The 25722-nt window shown below is 35.9% G+C and overlaps 1 protein-coding gene across 3 annotated transcripts; it reads left to right on the forward strand.

Annotated features, from left to right (window-relative positions):
* Positions 1-1609: 1609 nt before the first annotated feature.
* On the forward strand, positions 1610-24854 carry DEPDC1 (DEP domain containing 1; the record flags this gene model as incomplete). Of its 3 annotated transcripts, none has more annotated exons than XM_082666906.1 (12): positions 1610-1672; positions 3448-3713; positions 6756-6912; positions 7334-7452; positions 7873-8003; positions 9274-9321; positions 11816-11956; positions 13277-14128; positions 14569-14741; positions 16619-16795; positions 23835-24020; positions 24714-24854. In XM_082666906.1, 12 exons carry the CDS (start codon positions 1625-1627, stop codon positions 24852-24854), a joined length of 2439 nt encoding a protein of 812 aa, XP_082523032.1. The 3 variants fall into 3 exon arrangements, with proteins under 3 accessions (XP_082523032.1, XP_082523033.1, XP_082523034.1); XM_082666907.1 differs by having other exon boundaries at positions 1625-1672; positions 24720-24854; XM_082666908.1 differs by lacking the exon at positions 13277-14128 and having other exon boundaries at positions 1625-1672.
* Between the last annotated feature and the right edge of the window lie 868 nt (positions 24855-25722).

The raw sequence follows: 25722 nt of genomic DNA on the forward strand, positions 1-25722 counted from the left end.
GAAACTTTATAATTTTAAATTAATTTTGTGCCATTAATAGTATCCCCTGTCAGGTTATGTCTTGGAAACATAGGTAGTATTAGGCTGTGGCTACTCATACCAAAGGCTGTATATCAGATAATGTTCAACTACGGAGCTGGGCAAAAATGCAAGATAAATTTTGGCTTCCACGTTCTCATCTTCATTTCATTCTAAAGGGAAATAAGAAATAAAAGAAAAGAGAGAAGAAAACCCTAGAACAATGTGTCATAAAGCCAGATTAAAAAAAAAGGGTTAACACTATTTTGTAACATCTATCACTGTACTTCTTTTCCATAACACAAATGCAAAACTGAGTTGATTATTCCTGTCCACCAAGAATTTTTTAAAAATTCCTGAAAGAATTTTAGGTCCTGTTCAGAAAATATATGTATCTCCAACGAAATAATCCTAAATTCAATAGGTAAGGTAAACTGCATGCCATTATACTACTCCACCCTAAAAACTTTTCTCTTACCTCTCCTTTTTACTAAAGCCTATCCTTTCAAATTGCTGTTTAATTTCCAAATTAATTCTTCCACAGCTTCACATCACTCAGGTAACCTCTCAGTCTCTGAATTAAGGGACTCCCACCACCAGTTTCCGGCTGGAGATAGAACTTTTATTAAAAGTACGAAGTATGAGGTCAGCCAACAGGACCTGAGATTTGGGGCAAGTTCTTCAACGCTGGGAAACTTAGCTTTTTCATTTGAAAAATGACGTTTGATGCAGATTTCTAAAATTCCCTCAAATGTATAACGGTGATTCAAACATAACCAGAACTCTTGTTTGATATGGCAGTAGATTTTCTTAAGGGAAGCAATTTGGCAAGTTTTGCATCACCTGTCCCAAGCCCCTTATTGTGTGCACTTACGGAAAACTACTTAAGCTCCATTTTACTACCGAATTAACCGGTGGGGAGGTGGAGCGGGGGGCGGGGATGTTAACCTACATTTTAGCACTGGGGAGAATGGAACTGTCGCCCCTGCAAAAATCTACGAAAGGGACAGCACTGCAACATACACCCAGGAAGCTTTCCAGAAGCAAAACCAAGGGATCTGTCAGGTGAAAAGTACGCCCCAGGTTGGTTTCACATGCTAACCACTGCCTGAGATCCCCTAAGGCCAGGCAGAAAACGCTTGTCTGTTCTTTTTTTCTTTGCAAATTTCAAATTCCTTCAACCCAAAGGCTTGGCTCCAAACCATGCTGTGGGGAGCTAAACCGCCTCACCCGTTCTGAATGTGGAAACATGACTCCGCCTCGCCAACGACCGCAAGAGGGAGAAGCAGCTACAGGGAAGCCAGGTTAGGCCGGGCGCCTGTCTCGTCGGCCCCGCCCGGGAGTAGACCAGCCGGCGCAAGCCCCACGGCCCGCGCGAAAGCCTTAAGAGTCCACAGCCCACGCGGACGGCGGCGGGGTCAGGGCGGCGCGTCACGTGGCCCAACGGCGCAGCCAATCAGCGCAGCCCTCTGAGGTATTCAAATCGATGGCGGGGCCGACGGTTGTGGGAGGCTGCGCTGCCGCCGGCTTCTCGGGGGCTGAGTGTCGCCTTGCGCCGCCATGCCGGGCACCGGGCGCTGACAGACCCTCGGGCCCAGTGGGAGGAATGGAAAATCAGGGTGTGCCTCCCGGGCCTTATCGGGCCACCAGGCTGGTAAGACCGCGCGTGAACGAGACTGGCCAGCCGGGGTGATGGCTGCTTTTACGTGAGAACGTTTGTAGCTTTCCCTCGGGCGGAGGGATAGGTCCCAGAACCTCTTGGGTGGCTGAAGAGGAGAATGAGGGGAGTTCACGGATATCGCGGACCCTTGCAGGACACGCCTGTCCCCCTCCTTTGCTCCGGGCACCCCGGGTGGGCGCATCGGAGTCAGCTTCTGAAGCTACCCCTGTTCTTGGTGCTGTCGGCGTCCTCTGAAATGTCTTGGAATATTCTGAGTTTAGCCGCTCCGCACGCCTGATTTTCTACCCGCATAAGGATTCGAGAAGAGTTTTGAGTTCCAGTGCTTTGTAGGGTCAGACTGGGGGCAAGCCCGATTGTTTGTGACAGCTTCGTTTAGCCGGTCCTGTAGAATTTAATGCAGGATGTACCGACTGAATGCCACTCAGTAACAGCTATTTCATAACTAAGAATGTTTTAAATACCCATCAGGAACCACTGTTGGTAGTCACTGGATTTGTACTTGCATAGAGTGGCTTGTGTATTTGGATCATCAATCCAAGAGGATACTGTGCCACTGGTTATGTGACATTAGGACAGTCACTTCTGTGAGCGTCAGTTTCCACCTTGGTAAACTACAGCTAATGATACATGCCCAGGCTAAAAGATGTCCTAGAGTAGACATACTGTATGTGAAAGTGTGCTGTGATCTGTAGAATAACAAACAACTTATTCTCTGGATAAATTGCAGCTCAATATAAGTTTCTCGAATAATATATGAAATGTGGAAGTGTGGAAAGAAAAGAATACAGTTATTGTGTTTTCAGACCTTAAATTCTGTGTTGTGATGTTGGGACCACATAGGTTAGATAAGTGGTAGCATAGCGAGTAGTAGCATAGTTGGGGTTACAAATCAGATTTCTTAACCTCTAATGTAAGATTTTTTAATTAAAAAGTTATATGTTTATTCTATACCACTCCCCGTAGACCTGCCACGAACCCAAAAGTTTGGGTAATTTGAAAACAGTTTTGGAAAGTGTATCTTTTGAAAATGTAGATATATCACAGCGTCATTAAACAAACAGTAGACTTAAAACTTAACTTACCGCATATGTTCTATGTAAATTATTGGGATCTTCACTAGTAAATATACTAAAGGTATATTAATACTTTAATACTAAAGGTATTTTACCAATAAAACTATTGCCTGCAAAGAGTTTTGTTTGGCCTGCATAGTTAGTTATGAGTACAGGTTCTAGAGTCAATCCAATGCCTGGGTTTTAGCTGTGTGACCTTTGTCAAATTATTAAATATCTCTGTGCTTCATATTCCTTATCTGAAAATGGGATAGTAATAGTACCTATTCATAGAATTGTGAGAATTAAAGTGAAATAATGAGTGTAATGCATAATGTCTGACACAAATGCTACTATCATATTATTAATATTAGTTGAGGTTAAAGAAACAGGAAGAAACAGGAATAAATGCTTTCTCTGTTGAGGACTAAAGGCAGGTTCATTGTAGTTCTCCTTTATTCCTAGGTTTCCTAAGTAAGCCAACCAGCCAGTGAAGTGCTTGTAGTCCAAAACTATTACATAAAAATATTATTACAATACTAGAATTAATAAAAAGAAATCAGTATGGGATGTAAAATTTTCTTTAGCACAAATAAGACAAGTGATTTCTTCATGAATTTTAATGATTTAACAAGATGCGAATGAGAGAATTTTCTTTGTCTAATTAAAAAAAAATTTTTTCCTTTCTATTTGCAGTGGAATGAAGTTACCACATCTTTTCGAGCGGGAATGCCTCTAAGGAAACACAGGCAACACTTTAAAAAATATGGCAATTGTTTTACAGCAGGAGAAGCAGTAGACTGGCTTTATGACCTATTAAGAAATAATAGCAATTTTGGTCCTGAGGTTACAAGGCAACAGACTATCCAGCTATTGAGAAAATTTCTGAAGAACCATGTCATTGAAGATATCAAAGGCAAATGGGGATCAGAAAATCTTGATGACAACAGTCAGCTATTCAGGTACTAAACAAAGAAATAACTGCAAAACTGAATTACTTAACAATGAAGTTTCACTCCACTTCTAATACTTTTACTAAAACAGCAGCCTCTTCAGGGGAAGTAATATTTTCTGCAGAAAACTTACTGCTCTTAGTCCAATTAAAACCATTTAAAAGTTAAAGTTAGTTAAAGGTTATTGCTGCACAATTAAAAATTATAATAAAATAAGGAGTTGGGAGGAAAGAATGAGATAGTGTCACTTTTACATATTCTGAAAGCTCTGTAACATGTCAAGGACAGAACATTATCAACCTTTAGTTTCATAGATTTAAGAATCACATGACAAGTTCTCACAGGTCCTTACCTTCAAGTGATATGTAATCTATATAATCTAAGAACACATGTGATGAAATAAATAATAGCAAACTTTATATAATAACTAACAAAAGAAATATACCACAGGTTGAAGAGATTATTTATTAAGAATTTATCATATACCAGAAGCCCTACTTTATGAGTTACATGTTTTCTTTGTTTAATCCCTAGAATAGCTCAGCAAGGAAAATATTAACTCCTTCTTACAGGTGAAGAGCCTGAGACTATGTGTCAACAAATTTTATTCCCTTGGTCTGAAATATGTTCATGTGCACATTCATCAGATTAGTAAACACGTTTCTTCTCATGTCAGCTGTATTGTAGCATCTGTGGGGCCTTTCTGACTCCCTCAGGCCAGCATAATTTATTTTTCTCTCTCGTACCCGGAGTTCTTGATTATATATCCCTTAAATGAGGTCTTTGAATTCTAATACCCATGTGTTTTTTTGTGGGGTTTTTTTGTTTTGTTTTGTTTTGTTTTTTGCGGTACGCGGGCCTCTCACCGTTGTGGCCTCTCCCGTTGCGGAGCACAGGCTCCGGACGCGCAGGCTCAGCGGCCATGGCTCACGGGCCCAGCCGCTCCGTAGCATGTGGGATCTTCCCGGATCGGGGCACAAACCCGTGTTCCCTGCATCGGCAGGCGGACTCTCAACCACTGCGCCACCAGGAAAGCCCCCCATGTTTTTTTACTCTGCAAAATTAGTACTTTTCAAATGAAATGTAGAAATTGATTCTTGCCTATGTGTCAAAGATGATATGTCATACAAGTAAACTGCAATAACAAGCATATGAATATCTTGTATAACACCCTACAAATCTTTCCTCTCTCTACTACTCATCAGTCACCTTTTGAGTTCCTATGCTGCTGCTCATCCTTTAGCTTTTACTGTCCTCAAGGTCCTAGGCTTGTCTACCCTTCACCTCTCTCCCTGGGCAATCTCATACCATGTCTCCACTTACTTTTCTTATGATTTTCAAACCTCCAACCCAAATACCTCTCCTGAGCTTTAGGCCCACTTTTGCCTATTAAACAGGCACTTCAAATATAGTATATGGAAAATCACTAACATCTCTTAACCTAAATTCTGACCTCTTATATCCATATCTGAATGAATGGCACAGTCTTCCCTGTAGTTACCTTCATTCTTTCCCTTCTCCCCTTTAAATATGATGTAATTATCAAACCATGTCTATCATGCTGCCTCAGTATTCTCTGATCTGTCTACTTCTCTTAATGAATGTTCTTTTCGTGAGACTACTATTCTCTCTTACCTGGAATTCTGCATAACTCTTCAACTAGTCTCTCTACCTCTAGTGCTTTTATAGTGGTAACAAAACTATGACGTAGTTAAAAATAAAGTATAACAAAAATGTGTAAGACCTTACTGGAGAAAATTATCAAATTGTACTTAAAATAATAAGTGGAGAAGGATATTCTGTTCATGAATGAAAAGACTTAGTGTCATAAAAATAAGTCACTTCTTCCCAAATTGATGTATAAATTCAGTGCATCTTCATTCAAAACCCCTACATAATTTTTTGTAGGATTTAACAAGCAGATTTTAGAGTTCATTTGATAATGTAAAGGTCCAAGTCAATTTTGAGGAAGAGAATTGCCTTACCTGATTATCTGGGCTTAATTAAATTTAAATTAAGACCATTAAGTGCTGAGAATATAAACCCTTACATATAAAGAAACTTGGTGTGAGTTATACATAAATTAAATACCTAAATATGAAAATAAAACTCTTCTGAAAGAATATAAGAAACTATTTTTAGGACAGAGGAATAAGAAAAAAACTTCTGAGGTGACTAAAAACTTATGCATAAACTTGATGTATGTTAAAAGATACCATAGAGATATTGTTTATGTATATTTATTTAAAGTATGAAAACATGAACAAGAAGGAAATACACTAACTATAGGTTAATGATTTCCCTTAGGAAGAGAGAAATAGAATTAGCAAAGAATTTCTTTCATTAATAAAAAAGATAATGGGGCTTCCCTGGTGGTGCAGTGGTTAAGAATCCACCTGCCAGTGCAGGGGACACAGGTTCGAGCCCTGGTCCAGGAAGATCCCACATGCCGCGGAGCAACTAAGCCTGTGTGCCACAACTACTGAGCCTGCGCTCTAGAGCCTGCAAGCCACAACCACTGAGCCCACACGCTGCAACTACTAAAGCCCACGTGCCTAGAGCCCGTACTCTACAACAAGAGAAGCCACTGCAATGAGAAGTCTGCACACCCCAATGAAGAGTAGCCTCCACTCGCCACAACTAGAGAAAGCCCACGCGCAGCAATGAAGACCCAACGTAGCCATTAATTAATTAATTAAATTTTAAAAATAATAATAAATTAAAATTTTTTTAATTTAAAAAAATTTAAAAAGATAATGAAGTCTTGGTAAAATGTTAATAGTTGCATTGGTTGATGGTTACCTATGTGGATGTTGTTTTATATTATTTTCTGTACTTTTTTGTATCTTTGAAATACATACAGTTTACTAAAGAAAGCAGGAAACTATTAAAATTCTTTTAAAGGTTTAATGGGAAAATTAATTTATGTAGAAGATTCATTCCTTGATAATGTAAATAAATCCAGTTTTTTTAAGTTATTTTTAAGATAAATGGCACTAAAAGTTTGTTTATGATCTCACATTATTTAATTGCATATTATTCTTAAACCAGATTTCCTGCAAATTCTCCACTTAAAACTCTTCCACAAAGGCATCCAGAATTGAGAAAAAACAGAATAGAGAACTTTTCCAAAGATAAAGATAGTATTTTTAAATTACGAAACTTATCTCGGAGAACTCCTAAAAAGCATGGATTACATTTCTCTCAGGTAAAACATCCTTTACTAGTTTAAATATAATTACTACGTGCTTAATAATAGAATCATTAAAAGTGAATGATTAATATTTGAAGCCAATACTTGGAATCTCTTAACTATATTATATTCTAAAAATGTATGTGTAAATTTGTTTGGAACTCACAGAAACGAAAATAAAAATGGTAGTGGGACGTACTTGAAATAGTATTTGTATAATTTAAGCATGTTTTGTTTTAAATTAATTTGAGGGTGGTGGAGGAAGCTGCAAAACCGAAAGCTCTATTATAATATATTGCATTATTTCTTCAAGTGACACCTTACAGCTCCACAATGGGCTGATAGTAATAGAATTACTAAATATTAGAAGTGGTGTCAGTTCATTATCTCCAAAATGTGAGCATACCATATTAAACCAAAGTAATTCTTTTTTCAGGAAAATGCAGAGAAAATGAGCTGTGAAATAATCAATGAACATCAAGAAAACTCCATTGATAATAGAGAAATAAGCCAGAAAGATGTTGAAGAAGCTTGGAGATATGTTATTCTGATCTAGTAAGCTATAACTAAGCTATAAGCAAGTTCCTGAGGTGTTTAGAATGTTAATTTGATATTTTCATCAAGATATGCAGTTGAGGAAGAACAAATTAATTCGCAAAGCTTAGAATTTAACCTGTATATGTGTTTCTTAATAAATATTCTTGCGATAGTTCTGGTACAATAGAAGTAGAATGTTTTCAATATAATTTGCTTTTTCTTTGACTCAAAGTTGTAGCTCTAGTTTGGGGTCTATATTGGAATCCTGCAACGGTTATTAAGATATTTTAAAGTAAATACTAATATAAGTCTTAGAGGTTGATTTAAGAAAAATATTCCAAAAGCTTTGTTTGTTTTCCATTCAAACTCTTTCATATTTGTATTCTATTCCACTTATTTTATGGAGGAAAAACAGTTTGTATTCTTTCTCCTATTTAGCCTGCAAACAATTTTAGGTGTGTCATCCCTAGAAGAAGTCATAAATCCCAAGCAAGTAATTCCTCAATGTATAATGTACAACATGACCAATACAAGTAAGCACGGAGTAGTTATACTGCAAGACAAATCAGGTTGGTATCAATAAAAGAAGTTGGAATCATTTTAAACATGCTAACAAAGGTTGCAGCTATTGTGGGGATAAAGAGAGACCAAAATGTAGAAAGTAGAATACTTCAGTTGAGAGAACGTCAGGGAGACTACTGATTTATCAGAGGTGCTTTAGTAATCATAGTGGGCTAATTTTTAAATGAATATTATTCACACTTATTTTAGCTCTTAAGGTGGATTCCTGAATGATTTTTTTTTAATGACAGGGTTAAGCATCCAAAAGATATGCAAATATAATTAAAACTATTGATTAATCACATTTTATTGAGGACCTACAATGTGCCAGGCACTATGCTAAAGATTAGTGATGAGCAAGAGAGAAATGGTCCATGCCTTCCTGGAGCTTACATGAGAAGTTATATACAAATTTAAAGGGGTCAAGACATACATACAAAACCAAAGTAACACCCTATAAAATAAGTCAAAACTCTCATGAACAGTATTCTAAAGAAATCTGGCTTTGTATTATATATGTGTTTATATAATATATTGATTTCAGATATAAGATAGGAAAATTGGGGAAATAATTTAAGCCAGATGTATTGGAAAGCTTATAGGAAATGTATTAATAAATTTACTGAAAATGTTGGCTCATTTTTTTATAATCAATTGCTGTCTGTAGAATTAATTGACATGCATTACTTTGAGTTTCTTTTTGTGGGCAAGAACTTTGAGGGTTTAATTGTAGGAGCAAAAAAGTAAATGTTAAAACTTAAGAACTATGTTGTGTATGCTTGTAGCTTTGGACCAGTTGTATCTTTCATTACCTAAAATAACTTGATTATATGCTCTCCATCTAAGCTTTCTATTCTTTATAACTATTAACTTTTCAAGTCAAATGTATGTGTGGTTTTTGTGTTTGTGTCAAAAAAATGCTACACTTATGTGTCATGTTTCACATAGTGGCAATTGAAAGATTTTAAGCAAGCCTCACTGCGGAAGTACCTTAATATTCAAATATAGCTTGTTTCAATCATAGGTCTCACTCAAATCAGTAATATTCAAATAGCATAGCTAACTTTTTAAACTTGTATTGTAAAATACTGTCTTGGCCCTATGTCTTATTAAATATGTAATCATTTTTAATCCTGCTGGTACACATACGTGTGTGTGTGTGTGTGTGTGTGTATATATACACACATGTATGTATAATTATATAATATAATAAGTGTTAAGTTTTAAATATACTATCATCATAACTGTATGATTGAACACTATTAATTTTTTGTGTAGATGACCTTCCTCACTGGGTATTATCTGCCATGAAGTGCCTAGCAAATTGTAAGTTAAACAAACTGTGTGTGTGTGTGTGTGTGTGTGTATTATATTGATAAAATATTTAATAAGAAGCAAGGAATTATTTTTAATAATTTATAAAGTCCTGATAAAATTAAATTATATTCTTTCTGTTGATGTTTAAATGAATATCTAGTAGAACTGATTACACTTCTTTGCATGTGGAGTGTGTTATAGAGCCCTTAACTTTTTCTATGCAGATAGTGATTTTATAATCCAAGCCCGTCATTTATGACTCAGTTCTCATAAATCATAAAATCATAGGCTAGAGGATCTCAGAGGATTTTTAGGTATAATCTACATCAATTGCTTTAGTGAGTCCAGAGAGTTCAAATAGCAACTTCTAAGTAATGCAGCTGGTAAGTTGAAAGTTTCCGTCAGAAATGAAGTCTTATAAAACCCACTTCAGTCCCCTTGCCATTGTACACGGCTTCAACATTTGGTGTTTCATGACATGCTTCTACTCCATAGGATATATTAATGGGACTTTTATGTTTATGAAAAAAAATGGTCTGTCATTAATCAGATCATTTTTTAGCATTTCATTCTTCAAGTTTTTTCCATAGTGATCAGTGATAAGTGAGTTTTATAATTTAAGACCCTAGTTCTAGTACAAAACCCTAATTGCTCTCGAAAATCAGTTTTTAAAATATGCAGAGGTGTATGCTTCTAAATCATCAAAAGTTAAATTATATTTTAATAATTTTGTTACAAAAGTATTTTTCTAGTTTTTATAAAATTAGTATTTTATTAATGTTCAGGATAAGTATATATTCCCTTGTTGTCCACTGGGTGTCAATATGACAAAATAACAGGATAACTAACAATAAGTAAATAATATTAGTTATAGAAAAAAGTTATCAATTCAAGATAAAGATCTTGATCAGAAGCTAAAGATTTCTGAGATTCTCTTTCTACCTTCTCGCTACGTAACTGTCCTTCTCTCTCATACCTTGGCTCATGATTAGCAACTCAGATAGCATACTTCCAGGGATTTCTCTGATGCCCCATCTTTAGGGATTTGTTTCTTTTTCTTCTCAGTCCACATTACACATAAATGATACCAAGATATAGCTTACTAAATTCCAGTTTAACAACAATATGTCTAGCCAGAGGCAATATTAAGACTTTTACTTAACTTGTTTGTTATTTAATCCCCCACTGTAATCCTGTGACATACAGGAATCAAAGATCAGTATACTATTCATAATTTTTTTTCTAGAAGAGAAAACTAAGGCTTAGAAAGTCTTTTTTTCTGATACATAAGGAGCTATGTATTCAAACCTAGATTCTCTAACTGTAAATTCTGTGTTTTTAATTCCAGTAAAGTATTTTCTATCTTAGAAAACTTTTAATGATTATCAATTTTTTTATTCTACATATTAAGAATATTTCTTATATCCTCCTCAGAAAAATTGTCTATTTGTTCCACATAAAATCCTTATTAGCCTTTAAGCTATTAAGTGTGTATATGTGTGTTAACTTGAAAGATAACATAGTAACTCTCAAATCTGAGTGCATGTCACAGTCGCTAGAGAAACTCAGCAAATATTCAGATTCAGTCGATTCAGTATGTCAGGATTTTTTTTTTTTTTTTTTAAATCATGTCTCAGAAGATTCTTACAGCAAGATGCCCAGCTCCGTGTTAGGAAACTACTTAATTAGTGAACCAGAAGCAAACATTTCTAGATCAGTAATTCCTAGCTCCATAGGAATTCTGATAGATTCTGGACTGTTTAGAGGAGATTATATATACTTTTAATATGTACACTGGATGATTCTGATTATGTAGTCCATGGACCACACTTTAAATGCTATTAAACCTCAAGATCCTGTGACTTGCTCTCGCTTTATACTGCTCTAGATTCTAATTTTAGCTTTGCCACCAAACCTCTTTTACCTTGAGCAAGTTGCTCTGAGCTTCAGTTTCCTCACCTGTAACATAAGATCAGAATTTATTTCTGAGGAAAATACTAATGAGTAGACATGATTATTTCAATAATGTTAAGCTAATGGAACAGCGATGTAAAGATATTATTTAAACTCATTCAGGGTATGCTTCACGTCAGGCAAAATTTAATCACAAAAATGTAAATTTACAAAAGACAATTTGAAAGAATTATTTGCATAATCCAAATAATCTTTGCTTTATAAAATGAATTGTGATAAAATCCCATTAAAATAAGCTGTCCTGATGCTTTTAAAACATATTTCAAATTTTGCTTTATATACAATTTTTCAGTCATATAAATATTAAAATTAAACAAAATGCTAATAGTTGCAGTGATTTCTAATGAAAAGATGGTGAGAAGGAATGAGATATGCACAACCCTTTAAATTTTTAAATTGTGACAATTTGTTAAACATAACTCCTTCATGAAATAAGTATATGTTTTATGCTTTTTATAAGTATCTTTAAAAACTATATTTAAAATAAATTATATTTCACCTTTTTTTTTTATTTTTTACCTCTACTTAGGGCCAAGAAGTAATGATATGAATAATCCAACTTATGTTGGATTTGAACGAGATGTATTCAGAACAATTGCAGATTATTTTCTAGATCTCCCTGAACCTCTACTTACCTTTGAATATTATGAATTATTTGTGAACATTTTGGGTATGTATAGATTTTTATTTATTATTTAAATGTATTTTATTAGTTTCCAAGTCCCCCATAATTTAAAAGATCTAAAAGTATAGGTAAACATGAAGGTGGCAGGCTATAAATTATTTTAAACTTCAGGAATACTCTGGTTGTTGTTATGTTGTTTCCCAGTAATTCAAATATACCATTCCAACACCAATTCTCTACACCAATAGGGTGTCTTACAATTCAGTTCATTTCTGACACTAACTACCCAGAGTTAACCCAGACCCCAAAAAGTTGAGGACAAAGTCTTTCAGCTCTGATACTAACTACCCAGTGCTAGCTCAGACCCCAGAGATCAAGGGCTCAGTTCCACAACGCTGCCCTCACTTCATTCACCAGCTGCAAATGAGGTCCTCAGGTTTACTGACATTTCTGCCTGGCTAACTACCAAGTTAGGGGTTCCCACAACCCCCTGAAGTTTAATAATTCACTGTAACGGCTCACAGAACTCTGGAAAGTGCTTTACTTAATGATTACCAGTTTATTATAAAGGATACAAGTCAGGAACAGCCAAATGGAAGAGATATATAGGGCAAGGAATGGGGGTAAGGGTTGTGCAGAGCTTCTATGTTCTCTCCAGGAATGTCATCCCCCACAAGCGTGTCCGTGTATTCACCAACTGGTAAGCTCCCATAGCTGTGTTGTTTCAGAGTTTTAACTGAGGTTTCATTACATAGGCATGGTTGATTAAATCATTGCTCATTGTTGACTAAGTCTGACCTCCACCAACCACCACTACCCCACCACCCCCTCCAGGGAGGTCTGAGGTAAGGCTAAAAGTTCCAACCTTCCAAGAAGGGCTAAGCCTAAGTCACCTCATTAGCATAAACTGAGGCTAGCTCTAATAGGCTCATTGTGAATAACAAAAGACTCCTGTCACTGGAAATTCCATGGGGTTTAGGAGTTCTATACCAGGTACCAGAAACAAAAATGATATATATGTTTTATTAAACTACAGTTGTCTTATAATTAAGAATTTTCTAATACTTGTAGACTGAAAGTAGATATTTTTTCATGTATTTGACTGAATCCATTTAATTAGATTGTTGAAATAAATTTTAAAGTTATTTTCATCACAAGTTGGAAAACCTCGAGTCTTGCACTTTGTAACTGAATGTTGCATGTGTCCTATTTAAGTGGCTTCTGAATTAAGCAACTGCTATTTGTACTATACTAACAATATGTACTATAGTGATGCTTTGTTTTTTTAACGTTACTCTTGTTTTTGTTTTATTTTTGTCCACTGTCATACAGTTGCATCTTAATTTTTGTTTCATTTCCTGGTAGTTGTTTGTGGCTACGTCACAGTTTCAGATAGACCCAGTGGGATACATAAAATCCAAGATGATCCACAGTCTTCAAAAATCCTTCACTTAAACAGTCTGAATTCCTTCAAATCAACTGAGTGTCTTCTTCTCAGTCTGCTTCATAAAGACAAAAACAAAGAAGAATCAGATACTACTGAGAGACTGCAGATAAGTGATCAAGGATTTCAAGAAAACTATGCTAAGAAAATGCAGCTAGTTAATTTAAAAAACAGAAGAGCCAGTGTTAATGACATAATGGGAGGAAGTTGTCATAATTTAATAGGCTTAAGTAGTATGCATGTTCTATCCTCTAGCATCAAACCAAGGTGCTATTCATTAGAAGGAATTATAGATTTACCAGGGAGTTCAAGTAAAGAGGTCTCCAGTGTCTTCCATCAATCTGTTCTGAACATAAAAGGACAAAATAATAAACAATTTTTAGAGTCTGAGACCAAACAGGAATCCCTAATGCATCTTCATTCAGAGGAAAGTATTCAAAAACCACTCTGTGTTGGTTTTAAAAGAACCTCTACTTTGACCGTTCAAGACCAAGAGGAGTTATGTAATGGAAAGTGCAAGTCAAAACAGCTTTGTAGATCTCAGAGTTTACTTTTAAGAAGTAGTACAAGAAGGAATAGTTATATTAATATGCCAGTGGCTGAAATTATCATGAAACCAAATCTTGGACAAGGCAGCACAAGTGTGCAAACAGCTATGGAAGGTGAACTCGGAGAGTCTAGTACCACAGTCAATAAAAGACTCTGCAAAAGTACAATAGAACTTTCAGAAAACTCTTTACCTCCAGCTTCCTCTATGTTGACTGGCACACAAAGTAAGGTTGATGCTTTCAACGCATGTAATGTTAACTTTTAGTGTTTACTAACCCTGTTTCACTTACCTGGCTTTTCTTCTCTGAAATTGCTTTACTTTTTCCCTCCAGAAGGAAAGTTTCATATTGTAAAAGACTTGTCATGGCATAACCAAGATTTATTCTACTTACCTAAAGCACTCCTTTTCTTTCCCTTAAATTGCACTTATTCTGAGTCACTTTATTTGTAATAAGTGAAGGATTTTCAATCCTTCATAATCCAATGGGTTATGAAGAAAATAATGAGTATCTTACCACGCTTTTGAAGAATGTGGAAATTTCTGGGAATAGTCAAACGAAATATTAAAATATTATTTTGCCTTCTTTATATAACTATATGCTGGTAGTATGAAAGCAGCTAGTGTCATTGATGATTTTTTTCTGGGGGGTAATTTGCCTTCTAGGTTTGCTACAACCTCATTTAGAGAGGGTTGCCATCGATGCACTACAGTTGTGTTGTTTGTTACTTCCCCCACCAAATCGTAGACGGCTTCAACTTTTAATGCGCATGATTTCGCGAATGAGTCAAAATGTTGATATGCCCCAACTTCATGATGCAATGGGTACAAGGTCACTGGTAAGTTGATTTCTTAAGGAAAGAATAAGTCCAGTTCATAAACTGCACCGCACCCCCCCCCCCCCCGAAAAAAAAAAGAAAGAAGACCAAACCATCTAAGCATACTACTCAAGTGATGTCATGGTCTTGAAATCCTAGATTCTTGAGTTAAAAAAAGGCTTTTGAAAGTCTAACCTTTCCTAGCAGCAGAATACTGGTGCATTAATCCTTTGTGCCGAGTCTTTTATACTTTCACATCTTGATCTTTACCTAAGGACTTTGCCTATTCACTCACGCTGTATCACTTCATAGTGGTTAACTGTCAGACCATATTATATTGCCTAGAGCCAATTCTGTTTGGTGGGGAAGGAAGAGGAGATGTAGGCACTGTTGAAAGCCAAAGGGCACTATAACCCTGTGAAATAAAGAATTAATGGGAAATTCATGTGTAGTAAGTCAAAGTGTTTCAGATATTGTAGTAGTGGGAAAATTGTATTTGATGTGTTATGTGAATTAGGATAGCTTGTCATTGTGGGCAGGAAGTTGGGAGAGGTACTGTGAAGCAGTCTTAGGCTCCATATGAAGATGAGGGAAACAAGGCATTTATATGCAGATGTTGACTGGAAATGAACTCTTGAAATAGTATCTCTAATATCTCTTTCCCTCCCTCTCTTTATCTCTCTCTTCCTCTCTCTCTCTCTCTCTGTCTTTCTATAAAGAGCTGCCACTTCCTCAGAGCACAGCTTCAATTTACAGATTGTTCTTGTAGCAAGGAATCTGTAGCTAAGCTCCGTTCTTCCACTTATTAAGGACAGTTTTTTAATAAAACGACATACCTAATATAAAGAGGAAGAATTATTCTTAAGAAACTGTGGCATCATTAAAAAGCATAGGGAAGTTTGTAGGAAAAGATATTTAGAGAGATATGAGTAAGAAGGAGGTAATTTTGATTTTACACTTTTTGAGATTCAGGTTATAGAATATCTAAGTGAAATTTATCCTACAGACAGAAGGTTGGAAATGAATCTGGTGAAGAAATATTAGGGCAGAAAGTATATTTTTTGTAAAAGTGGTAGTTGAGGCTATAGGAGTAAATGAGTTCTATAAAGCTGAGCAAACAAAGAATAAAAGCTGAGGACTGAGCATTGGAAGAAGATAGGAAAACCTGCCAGGCATGTAGGAATAAGACCAAAAATATTTCAATTCAATAAATATGCTCACCATCTATTATGTGCAAAATACTTAAAATACAATTCTGATATTCAAATTATTTTAGAATGAGGTGTGTGAGTGTTTATGTGTGCGTGTGTACATGTGTGTGTCTTATATTTGGTGGGTTATATGGACATGAATGAGAGTAAATTAGTTTTGAAACACAAAATTTACCCCAGGATTTGAAGATTGTCATGATGGAATTGAAAAATACAATGTACTAATTGTTTTTAAAGACTAATAGAATAGCATTAAAAACTGTTTTCCAGTTTCAAAAGATAAATGATGCCAACCTTGTAACCACTTGTGTTTATATATTCTCCTAATCTGTGCTTTTATGGGGTTAATTTAATAAGTCACTGTTCTCTAACAGTCTTTAAGCACCATATTTGTATGGTATTAATGGAACCTAGGTGTTTAGTGATAAAATTGAGACAAAACTGAAGAAAAAGCTAGGCCTTCTGTAATCATTTGGAATTTATATTAAGGAAATACTTAACAAGCACTATAAAAAAAATTGGCATTTTATTCTTTCTAATGTAATAAGTTATTGTCCTCATTTTGTAAGCTGAAGTCTGCTTATCACTTTATCTCAATCCTTTAGCATAATACTACCTAGAAATTACTGGTATTCTAATTTATATAAAACCTTAAGTTTTTAAATTCACATCTTTTAACGTTTCTAGATGATACATACTTTCTCTCGGTGTGTGTTACGCTGTGCTGAAGAAGTAGATCTTGATGAGCTTCTTGCTGCACGATTAGTTTCTTTCTTGATGGATCATCAACAGGAAATACTCCAAGTACCCTCTTACCTACAGACTGCAGTGGAGAAACATCTTGACTACTTAAGAAAGGGCCATGTATGTATTCTAAGTCTTAAAATTCTCTACATTAGTCAGTTGTAAGTGGCAAACTCATCTCAAACTAGCCTAATCAGAAAGGGAGACTTTATCAGCTCACATAAATAACCTCCAAAAGTCAAGAATGTAGACAGAATATGGATATTCAAATAGCAATAGGACTGTTTCCATCCCTTCATCACTTATTTCCATTTCGGTCCTATATTTGAAAAATGGCTCCTTCACATGATTGGATATGGCTGATTAAAGCTCTTGAGTCATAGACTTATATTTGCCATCCAAAGGGGAAAAAAAACCATTCCTCACCTCCAATTTGAAAAGTTAATGGTATATACATAGAGTGGCCAAATCTAGATTAAATGCACATTCTCTAGGTGGTTGAGGGTGAGTGGGTTGAAGAGAGAGCCCATTCTCTGAGTGGCTCTACATAGATTAGAGAAGAATCTGTTCTTCACGAAAGGTAAGGATAGTTGGAGTAGAATGGGAAGAACTTTTATAAGGAGAGAAGGAATCTAAGCAACCAAAAACAACAGATGTCTGCTATATTCAGTCCTTAGCTGCCCAACACACATATTCATATTTCTTCCTATACATACTATTCTAATATTTCCATGACTTACTGTAATTATAACTATCCCCTACAATTCTTTCTCTTGTCTACATATTTTTTTTTTCCTACAGCAGGTCCTAATTGGTCATCAATTTTATACACATCAGTGTATACATATCAATCCCAATTGCCCAATTCATCACACCACCACTCCACCCCCCCACCGCTTTCCCCCCTTAGTGTCCATACATTTGTTCTCTACATCCATGTCTCAATTTCTTCCCTGAAAACCGGTTCATCTGTACCATTTTTCTAGGTTCCACATATATGTGCTAACATACGATATTTGTTTTTCTCTTTCTGACTTACTTCACTCTGTATGACAGTCTCTAGATCCATCCACATCTCTACAAATGGCCCAATTCCATTCCTTTTTATGGCTGAGTAATGTTCCATTGTATATATGTACCACATATTCTTTATCCATTCATCTGTCGATGGGCATTTACATTGCTTCCATGACCTGGCTATTGTAAATAGTGCTGCAATGAACACTGGGGTGCATGTATCTTTTTGAATTATGCTTTTCTCTGGGTATATGCCCAGTATTGGCATTGCTGAATCATATGGTAATTCAATTTTTAACTTTTTAAGGAACCTCCATACTGTTCTTCATAGTGGCTGTATCAATTTACATTCCCACAAACAGTGCAAGAGGGTTCCCTTTTCTCCACACCTTCACCAGCACTTGTTCTTTGTAGATTTTCTGATGATGCCCATTCTAACTGTTGTGAGGTGATACCTCATTGTAGTTTTGATTTGCATTTCTCTAATAACTAGTGATGTTGAGCAGCTTTACATGTGCTTCTTGGCCATCTGTATCTCTTCTTTGGAGAAATGTCTGTTTAGGTCTTCTGCCCATTTTTGGATTGGGTTGTTTGTTCTTTTTAATATAGAGCTGCATGAGCTGTTTATATACTTTGGAGATTAATCCTTTCTCCGTTGATTCGTTTGCAAATATTTTCGCCCATTCTAAGGGTTGTCTTTTCGTCCTGTTTATGGTTTCCTTTCCTGTGCAAAAGCTTTGAAGTTTCATTAGGTCCCATTTGTTTATTTTTGTTTTTATTTTCATTACTGTAGGAGGTAGATCAAAAAAGATCTTGCTGTGATTTATGTCAAAAAGTGTTCTTCCTATGTTTTCCTCTAAGAGTTTGATAGTATCCAGTCTTACATTTAGGTCTCTAATCCATTTTGACTTTATTTTTGTGTATGGTGTTAGGGAGTATTCTAATTTCATTCTTTTACATGTGGCTGTCCAGTTTTCCCAGCACCACTTATTGAAGAGATTGTCTTTTCTCCATTGCATGTCCTCGCCTCCTTTGTCATAGATTAGTTGACCATAGGTGCGTGGGTTTATCTCTGGGCTTTCTATCTTGTTCCACTGATCTATGTTTCTGTTTTTGTGCCAGTACCATATTGTCTTGATTACTGTAGCTTTGTAGTATAGTCTGAAGTCAGGGAGTCTGATTCCTCCAGCTCTGTTTTTTTCCCTCAAGACTGCTCTGGCTATTTGGGGTCTTTTTTGTCTCCAACCAAATTTTAAGATTTTTTGTCCTAGTTCTGTAAAAAATGCCATTGGTAATTTAATAGGGATTGCATTGAATCTGTAGATTGCTTTGGGTGGTATAGTCATTTTCACAATATTGATTCTTCCAATCCAAGAACATGGTATATCTCTCCATCTGTTGGTATCATCTTTAATTTCTTTCATCAGTGTCTTATTATACTTTTCTGCATATAGGTCTTTTGTCTCCCTAGGTAGGTTTATTCCTAGGTATTTTATTCTTTTTGTTGCAATGGTAAATGGGAGTGTTTGCTTAATTTCTCTTTTAGATTTTTCATCATTAGTGTATAGGAATGCAAGAGATTTCTGTGCATTAATTTTGTATCCTGCAACTTTACCTAATTCATTGATTATCTCTAGTAGTTTTCTGGTGGCATCTTTAGGATTCTCTATGTATAGTATCATGTCATCTGCAAACAGTGACAGTTTTACTTCTTCTCTTCCAGTCTGTATTCCTTTTATTTCTTTTTCTTCTCTGATTGCCATGGCTAGAACTTCCAAAACTATGTTGAATAATAGTGGCGAGAGTGGACATCCTTGTCTTGTTCCTGATCTTAGAGGAAATGCTTTCAGTTTTTCACCATTGAGAATGGTGTTTGCTGTGGGTTTGTCGTACATGGCCTTTATTATGTTGAGGTAGGTTCCCTCTATGCCCACTTTCTGGAGAGTTTTTATCATAAATGGGTTTTGAATTTTGTCAAAAGCTTTTTCTGCATCTATTGAGATGATCATATGGTTTTTATTCTTCAGTTTGTTAATATGGTATATCACATTGATTGATTTGTGTATATTGAAGAATCCTTGCATCCCTGGGATAAATCCCACTTGACCATGGTGTATGATCCTTTTAATGTGCTGTTGGATTCTATTTGCTAGTATTTTGTTAAGGATTTTTGCATCTATATTCATCAGTGATATTGGTCTGTAATTTTCTTTTTTTGTAGTATCTTTGTCTTGTTTGGGTATCCGGGTGATGGTGGCCTCATAGAATGAGTTTGGGAGTGTTTCTTCCTCTGCAATTTTTTGTAAGAGTTTGAGAAGGATGGGTATTAGCTCTTCTCTAAATGTTTGATAGAATTCACCTGTGAAGCCATCCGGTCCTGGACTTTCATTTGTTGGAAGATTTTTAATCACAATTTCAATTTCATTACTTGTGATTGGTCTGTTCATATTTTCTATTTCTTCCTGTTTCAGTCTTGGAAGATTATACCTATCTAAGAATTTGTCCATTTCTTCCAGGTTGTCCATTTTATTGGCATAGAGTTGCTTGTAGTAGTTTCTTAACGATGCTTTGTATTTCTGTAGTGTCTGTCGTAACTTCTCCTTTTTCATTTCTAATTTTATTGATTTGAGTCTTCTCTCTCTTTTTCTTGATGAGTCTGGCTAATGGTTTATCAATTTTGTTTATCTTCTCAAAGAACCAGCTTTTAGTTTTATTGATCCTTGCTATTGTTTTCTTTCTTTCTATTTCATTTATTTCTGCTCTGATCTTTATGATTTCTTTCCTTCTGCTAACTTTGGGTTTTGTTTGTTCTTCTTTCTCTAGTTCCTTTAGGTGTAAGGTTAGATTGTTTGAGATTTTTCTTGTTTCTTGAGGTAGGCTTGTATAGCTATAAACTTCCCTCTTAGAACTACTTTTGCTGCATCCCATAGGTTTTGGATCGTCATGTTTTCATTGTCATTTGTCTCTAGGTATTTTTTGACTTCCTCTTTGATTTCTTCAGTGATCTCTTGGTTATTTAGTAATGTAGTGTTTAGCCTCCATGTGTTTGTGTTTTTTACGTTTTTTTCCCTGTAATTTATTTGTAATCTCATAGCGTTGTGATCAGAAAAGATGCTTGATATGATTTCAATTTTCTTAAATTTACTGTGCCCTGATTTGTGACCCAAGATGTGATCTATCCTGGAGAATGTTCCGTGCGCACTTGAGAAGAAAGTGTAATCTGCTGTTTCTGGATGGAATGCTTATAAATATCAATTAAATATATCCGGTCTATTGTGTCATTTAAAGCTTCTGTTTCCTTATTTGTTTTCATTTTGGATGATCTGTCCATTGGTGTAAATGGGGTGTTTAAGTCCCCCACTATTATTGTGTTACTGTCGATTTCCTGTTTTATAGCTGTTAGCAGTTGCCTTATGTATTGAGGTGCTCCTATGTTGGGTGCATATATATTTATAATTGTTATATCTTCTTCTTGGATTGGTCCCTTGATCATTATGTAATGTCCTTCCTTGTCTCTTGCAACAATCTTTATTTTAAAGTCTATTTTATCTGATATGAGTATTGCTACTCCAGCTTTCTTTTGATTTCCATTTGCATGGAATATCTTTTTCCATCCCCTCACTTTCAGTCTGAATGTGTCCCTGGGTCTGAAGTGGGTCTCTTGTATACAGCATATAGATGGGTCTTGTTTTTGTACCCATTCTGCAAGCCTGTGTCTTTTGGTTGGAGCATTTAATCCATTCACGTTTAAGGTAGTTATCGACATGTATGTTCCTATGACCATTTTCTTAATTTTGGGAGGTTTGTTTTTGTAGGTCCTTTTCTTTTGTGTTTCCCACTTAGAGAAGTTCCTTTAGCATTTGTTGTAGAGCTGGTTTGGTGGTGCTGAATTCTCTTAGCTTTTGCTTGTCTGTAAAGCTTTTGATTTCTCCATCGAATCTGAATGAGATCATTACCAGGTAGAGTAATCTTGGTTGTAGGTTCTTCCCTTTCATCACTTTTAAGTATATCATGCTACTCCCTTCTGGCTTGTAGAGTTTCTCTTGAGAAATCAGCTGTTAACCTTATGGGAGTTCCCTTGTATGTTATTTGTCAGTTTTCCCTTGCTGCTTTCAGTAATTTTTCTTTGTCTTTAATTTTTGCCAGTTTGATTACTATGTGTCTCGACGTGTTTCTCCTTGGGTTTATCCTGTATGGGACTCTCTGTGCTTCCTGGACTTGGGTGGCTATTTCCTTTCCCATGTTAGGGAAGTTTTCAACTATGATCTCTTCAAGTATTTTCTCGGGTCCTTTCTCTTTCTCTTCTCCTTCTGGGACCCCTATAATGCGAATGTTGTTGCATTTAATGTTGTCCCCGAGGTCTCTTAGGCTGTCTTCATTTTTTTTTCATTCTTTTTTCTTTATTCTGTTCCACATCAGTGAATTCCACCATTTTGTCTTCCAGGTCACTTATCCATTCTTCTGCCTCAGTTATTCTGCTATTGATTCCTTCTAGTGTAGTTTTCATTTCAGTTATTGTATTGTTCATCTCTGTTTGTTTGTTCTTTAATTCTTCTAGGTCTTTGTTAAACATTTCTTGCATCTTCTCCATTTTTTCCTCCATTCTTTTTCCGAGATCTTGGATCATCTTCACTACCATTATTCTGAATTCTTTTCTGGAAGTTTGCCTATCTCCACCTCATTTAGTTGTTTTTCTGGGGTTTATCTTGTTCCTTCGTCTGGTACATAGCCCTCTGCCTTTTCATCTTGTCTGTTTTTGTGAATGTGGTTTTTGTTCCACAGGTTGCCAGATTGTAGTTCTTCTTGCTTCAGCTGTCTACCCTCTGGTGGATGAGGCTATCTAAGAGGCTTGTGCAAGTTTCCTGATGGGAGGGACTGGTGGTGGGTAGAGCTGACTGTTGCTCTGGTGGGCAGAGCTCAGTAAAACTTTAATCCACTTGACTGCTGATGGGTGGGGCTGGGTTCCCTCCCTGTTGGTTGTTTGGCCTGAGGAGACCCAACACTGGAGCCTACCTGGGCTCTTTGGTGGGGCTAATTGTGGACTCTGGGAGGGCTCGCACCAAGGAGTACTTCCCAGAACTTCTGCTGCCAGTGTCCTTGTCCCCAGGGTGAGCCACAGCCACCGCCCACCTCTGCATGAGACCCTCCAACACTAGCAGGTAGGTCTGGTTCAGTCTCCCCTGGGATCACTGCTCCTTCCCCTGGGTCCCAATGTGCACACTACTTTGTGTGTGCCCTCCAAGAGTGGAGTCTCTGTTTCCCCCAGTCCTGTCGAAGTCCTGCAATCAAATCCCACTAGCCTTCAAAGTCTGATTCTCTAGGAGTTCCTCCTCCCATTGCCAGACCCCAAGGTTGGGAACCTGACGTGGGGCTCAGAACCTTCACTCCAGTGGGTGGACTTCTGTGGTATAAGTGTTCTCCAGTCTGTGAGTCACCCACCCAGCAGTTATGGGATTTGTTTTTACTGTGATTCCGCCCCTCCTACCATCTCATTGTGGCTTCTCCTTTTTTCTTTGGATGTGGGGTATCTTTTTTGGTGAGTTCCAGTGTCTTCCTGTCAATGATTGTCCAACAGCTAGTTGTGATTCTCGTGTTCTCTCAAGAGGGAGTTAGAGCACGTCCTTCTACTCTGCCATCTTGGTTCCTAATCACCTTGTCTACAGATGTTATGGGCCCTGCCCATGCTCTTACATCTCAAAAATAGTAGATGAACCCTTTATTACCATTTCAAAACGTTAATGTTTTAAGATGAATTAAAATATCACTTTGTTAATGTTTTGTAGTTAAAAGAATAAAATCCATGGTTATTGGTTCTAATGGTGTTAGCTACCTTTATTTAATACTTGTGTGCTAAGCATTTTATATACATTATCTCATGTACATTCACATTTTACAGGTGAGGAGACAGACCAAGACCAGTTTAAATAACTTTCTGATGGTTATAAAGCTAGTAGGTTGTAGGGCTGGGATTGAGACCCTACTGACTTATTGCTACTCTGCTGCATAATACAGTTTTCTTAAAGTGTTGAATGTTTGGTGGCAAAATAATAGGTATTAAAACCCATCAGAAGAACCCTTTACCAAATAGGAACATGACCAGAATTAATAGATTTGACTGTATGTATCATTTTGTTCATTACAGATTAAAAATCCTGGAGATGGAGTGATTGCTCCTTTGCCAACTTATTCATACTGTAAACAAATTAGTGCTCAGGAGTTTGATGAACAAAAAGTTTCTACCTCTCAAGCTGCAGTTGCAGAACTTTTAGAGAATATTATTAAAAATAAGAGTTTGCCTGTGAAGGAGAAAAGGAAAAAACTAAAACAGGTAAGGGAATGAACAAGTTTCAATCGTAAATATTTTCTAATATGCTATTGCTGATTGTTATTTAATGACATTTAGAATCGAATTTCTCATTTTAATATTTTGAATTTTAAATATCATATATGTAGGCTATGTATGACTACCTGCCTGGTTTTACTCTGTCCTGAAATTTTCATAATAACCATAATAACAGATACTCTCCTTTACTTCCAGTGTTTTATGTTTAAAGCATGCATTACCCTGGGAAAATAATTATAACTTAGGACTATAATATGTAACTTTTAGTGACTCATCATTACCATTTAGAATTTTTAGCTCTACATCAAAACCCTGTAGCCACATGATTCTGGCAAGTCCAATTCCTGGTCTGAGACACTCAAAGAAGTATGAAATGTACTAACTAGATCCTTGCGACCTTCATAGCCTTTACCAATGAGAAGGAAGAACATCTGGAATTTAGGAGAATTAACAGCAGAAGAGAATCCTAGATGTTAATGCTAACTGGAATCTAAGAAATATTACAGGGTACCTTTCATGTGTGAGAAAGTGGAGGGAGAAGCAAGAATAAAGTGAAAGGATACTGATCTCTGTAATACATCTTTGAGAAAGGCACTGAATCCTTATAAAATGTTGACCAGTGGCTTCAGCTCAGATAATAATGTTAAATACCCTCTAATTCCTCACCTCATTTTTAAGTTTCAGAAGGAATATCCCTTGATATATCAGAAAAGATTTCCAACCTCTGAAAGTGAAGCAGCACTTTTTGGTGACAAACCTACAATCAAGCAACCAATGCTAATTTTAAGAAAACCAAAGTTTCGTAGTTTAAGATACTAATTGAATTGAAAATTATGTAATACTTGTGGAACTTTGGTAAGTGAAGCCATATCTAAGAATTCAGCTACTAAAAAGGAAGTCTCTTTATCAATAAGGTTTTTCTAAATAGAACATTATGTAACGAAGTGCCAAAATAGTTTTTATCAATGTGAAACTGCTGAGAAACTAGTGAATCTCAATGGAGAGCAAGTGACAATAGGTGATACCAAATATTTTAATCAGAAATAATCTTTTGTTTTTTATACAACTATCTGGAAAAGCTATCATAATGTGTGCTAAAGTTTCATTTACTTGAATTTTGAAAAATGACATTTGCTCTTCAAGATTAAGCTGTAATTCTTTAAAAAAAAAAACAACTTATCTGCATGTGCTTATGGATGTTAGCTTAAAGAACTAGTTGTTTAGGATTACTTTTGTTTCTAAGTGTAAGAATGTGAAGAATATTTGAAAATTCAATGAATTAATTTTCAACTGCTAAATATTGCACTCATATGTTCTTTTGCTACTTTTTATCTATTTATATATGTATGTGTTTTTAAAATATGAATATATATTATAAGACTTTGGTTTGCCTTAAACATTTACCCTAACTGCTTCAGTCATTCATTTTTTCAATAAATATCTTTTGCATTCTTATCTTCATGAATCTACTAGAATATAAAGATATGAAAGAAGTATAAGGCAATCACGTATTCATTTAAAAGATATTTATTTAGCAACTACTATGTGCCTTTCATTCTTCAAGATGTGGAGAGAAAATGACGAATAAACCAGAAAACCTCTTCCCTAAAGTATTTGCTTCCTAATCAAGGGAGATATACCTACCAGATACTTAAAAAAACAATACACCCCCTGAAATCAAGTCATG

Source organism: Grampus griseus (assembly GCF_964374135.1).
Source record: "Grampus griseus genome assembly, chromosome: 1".
Lineage (NCBI taxonomy): Eukaryota > Metazoa > Chordata > Mammalia > Artiodactyla > Delphinidae > Grampus > Grampus griseus.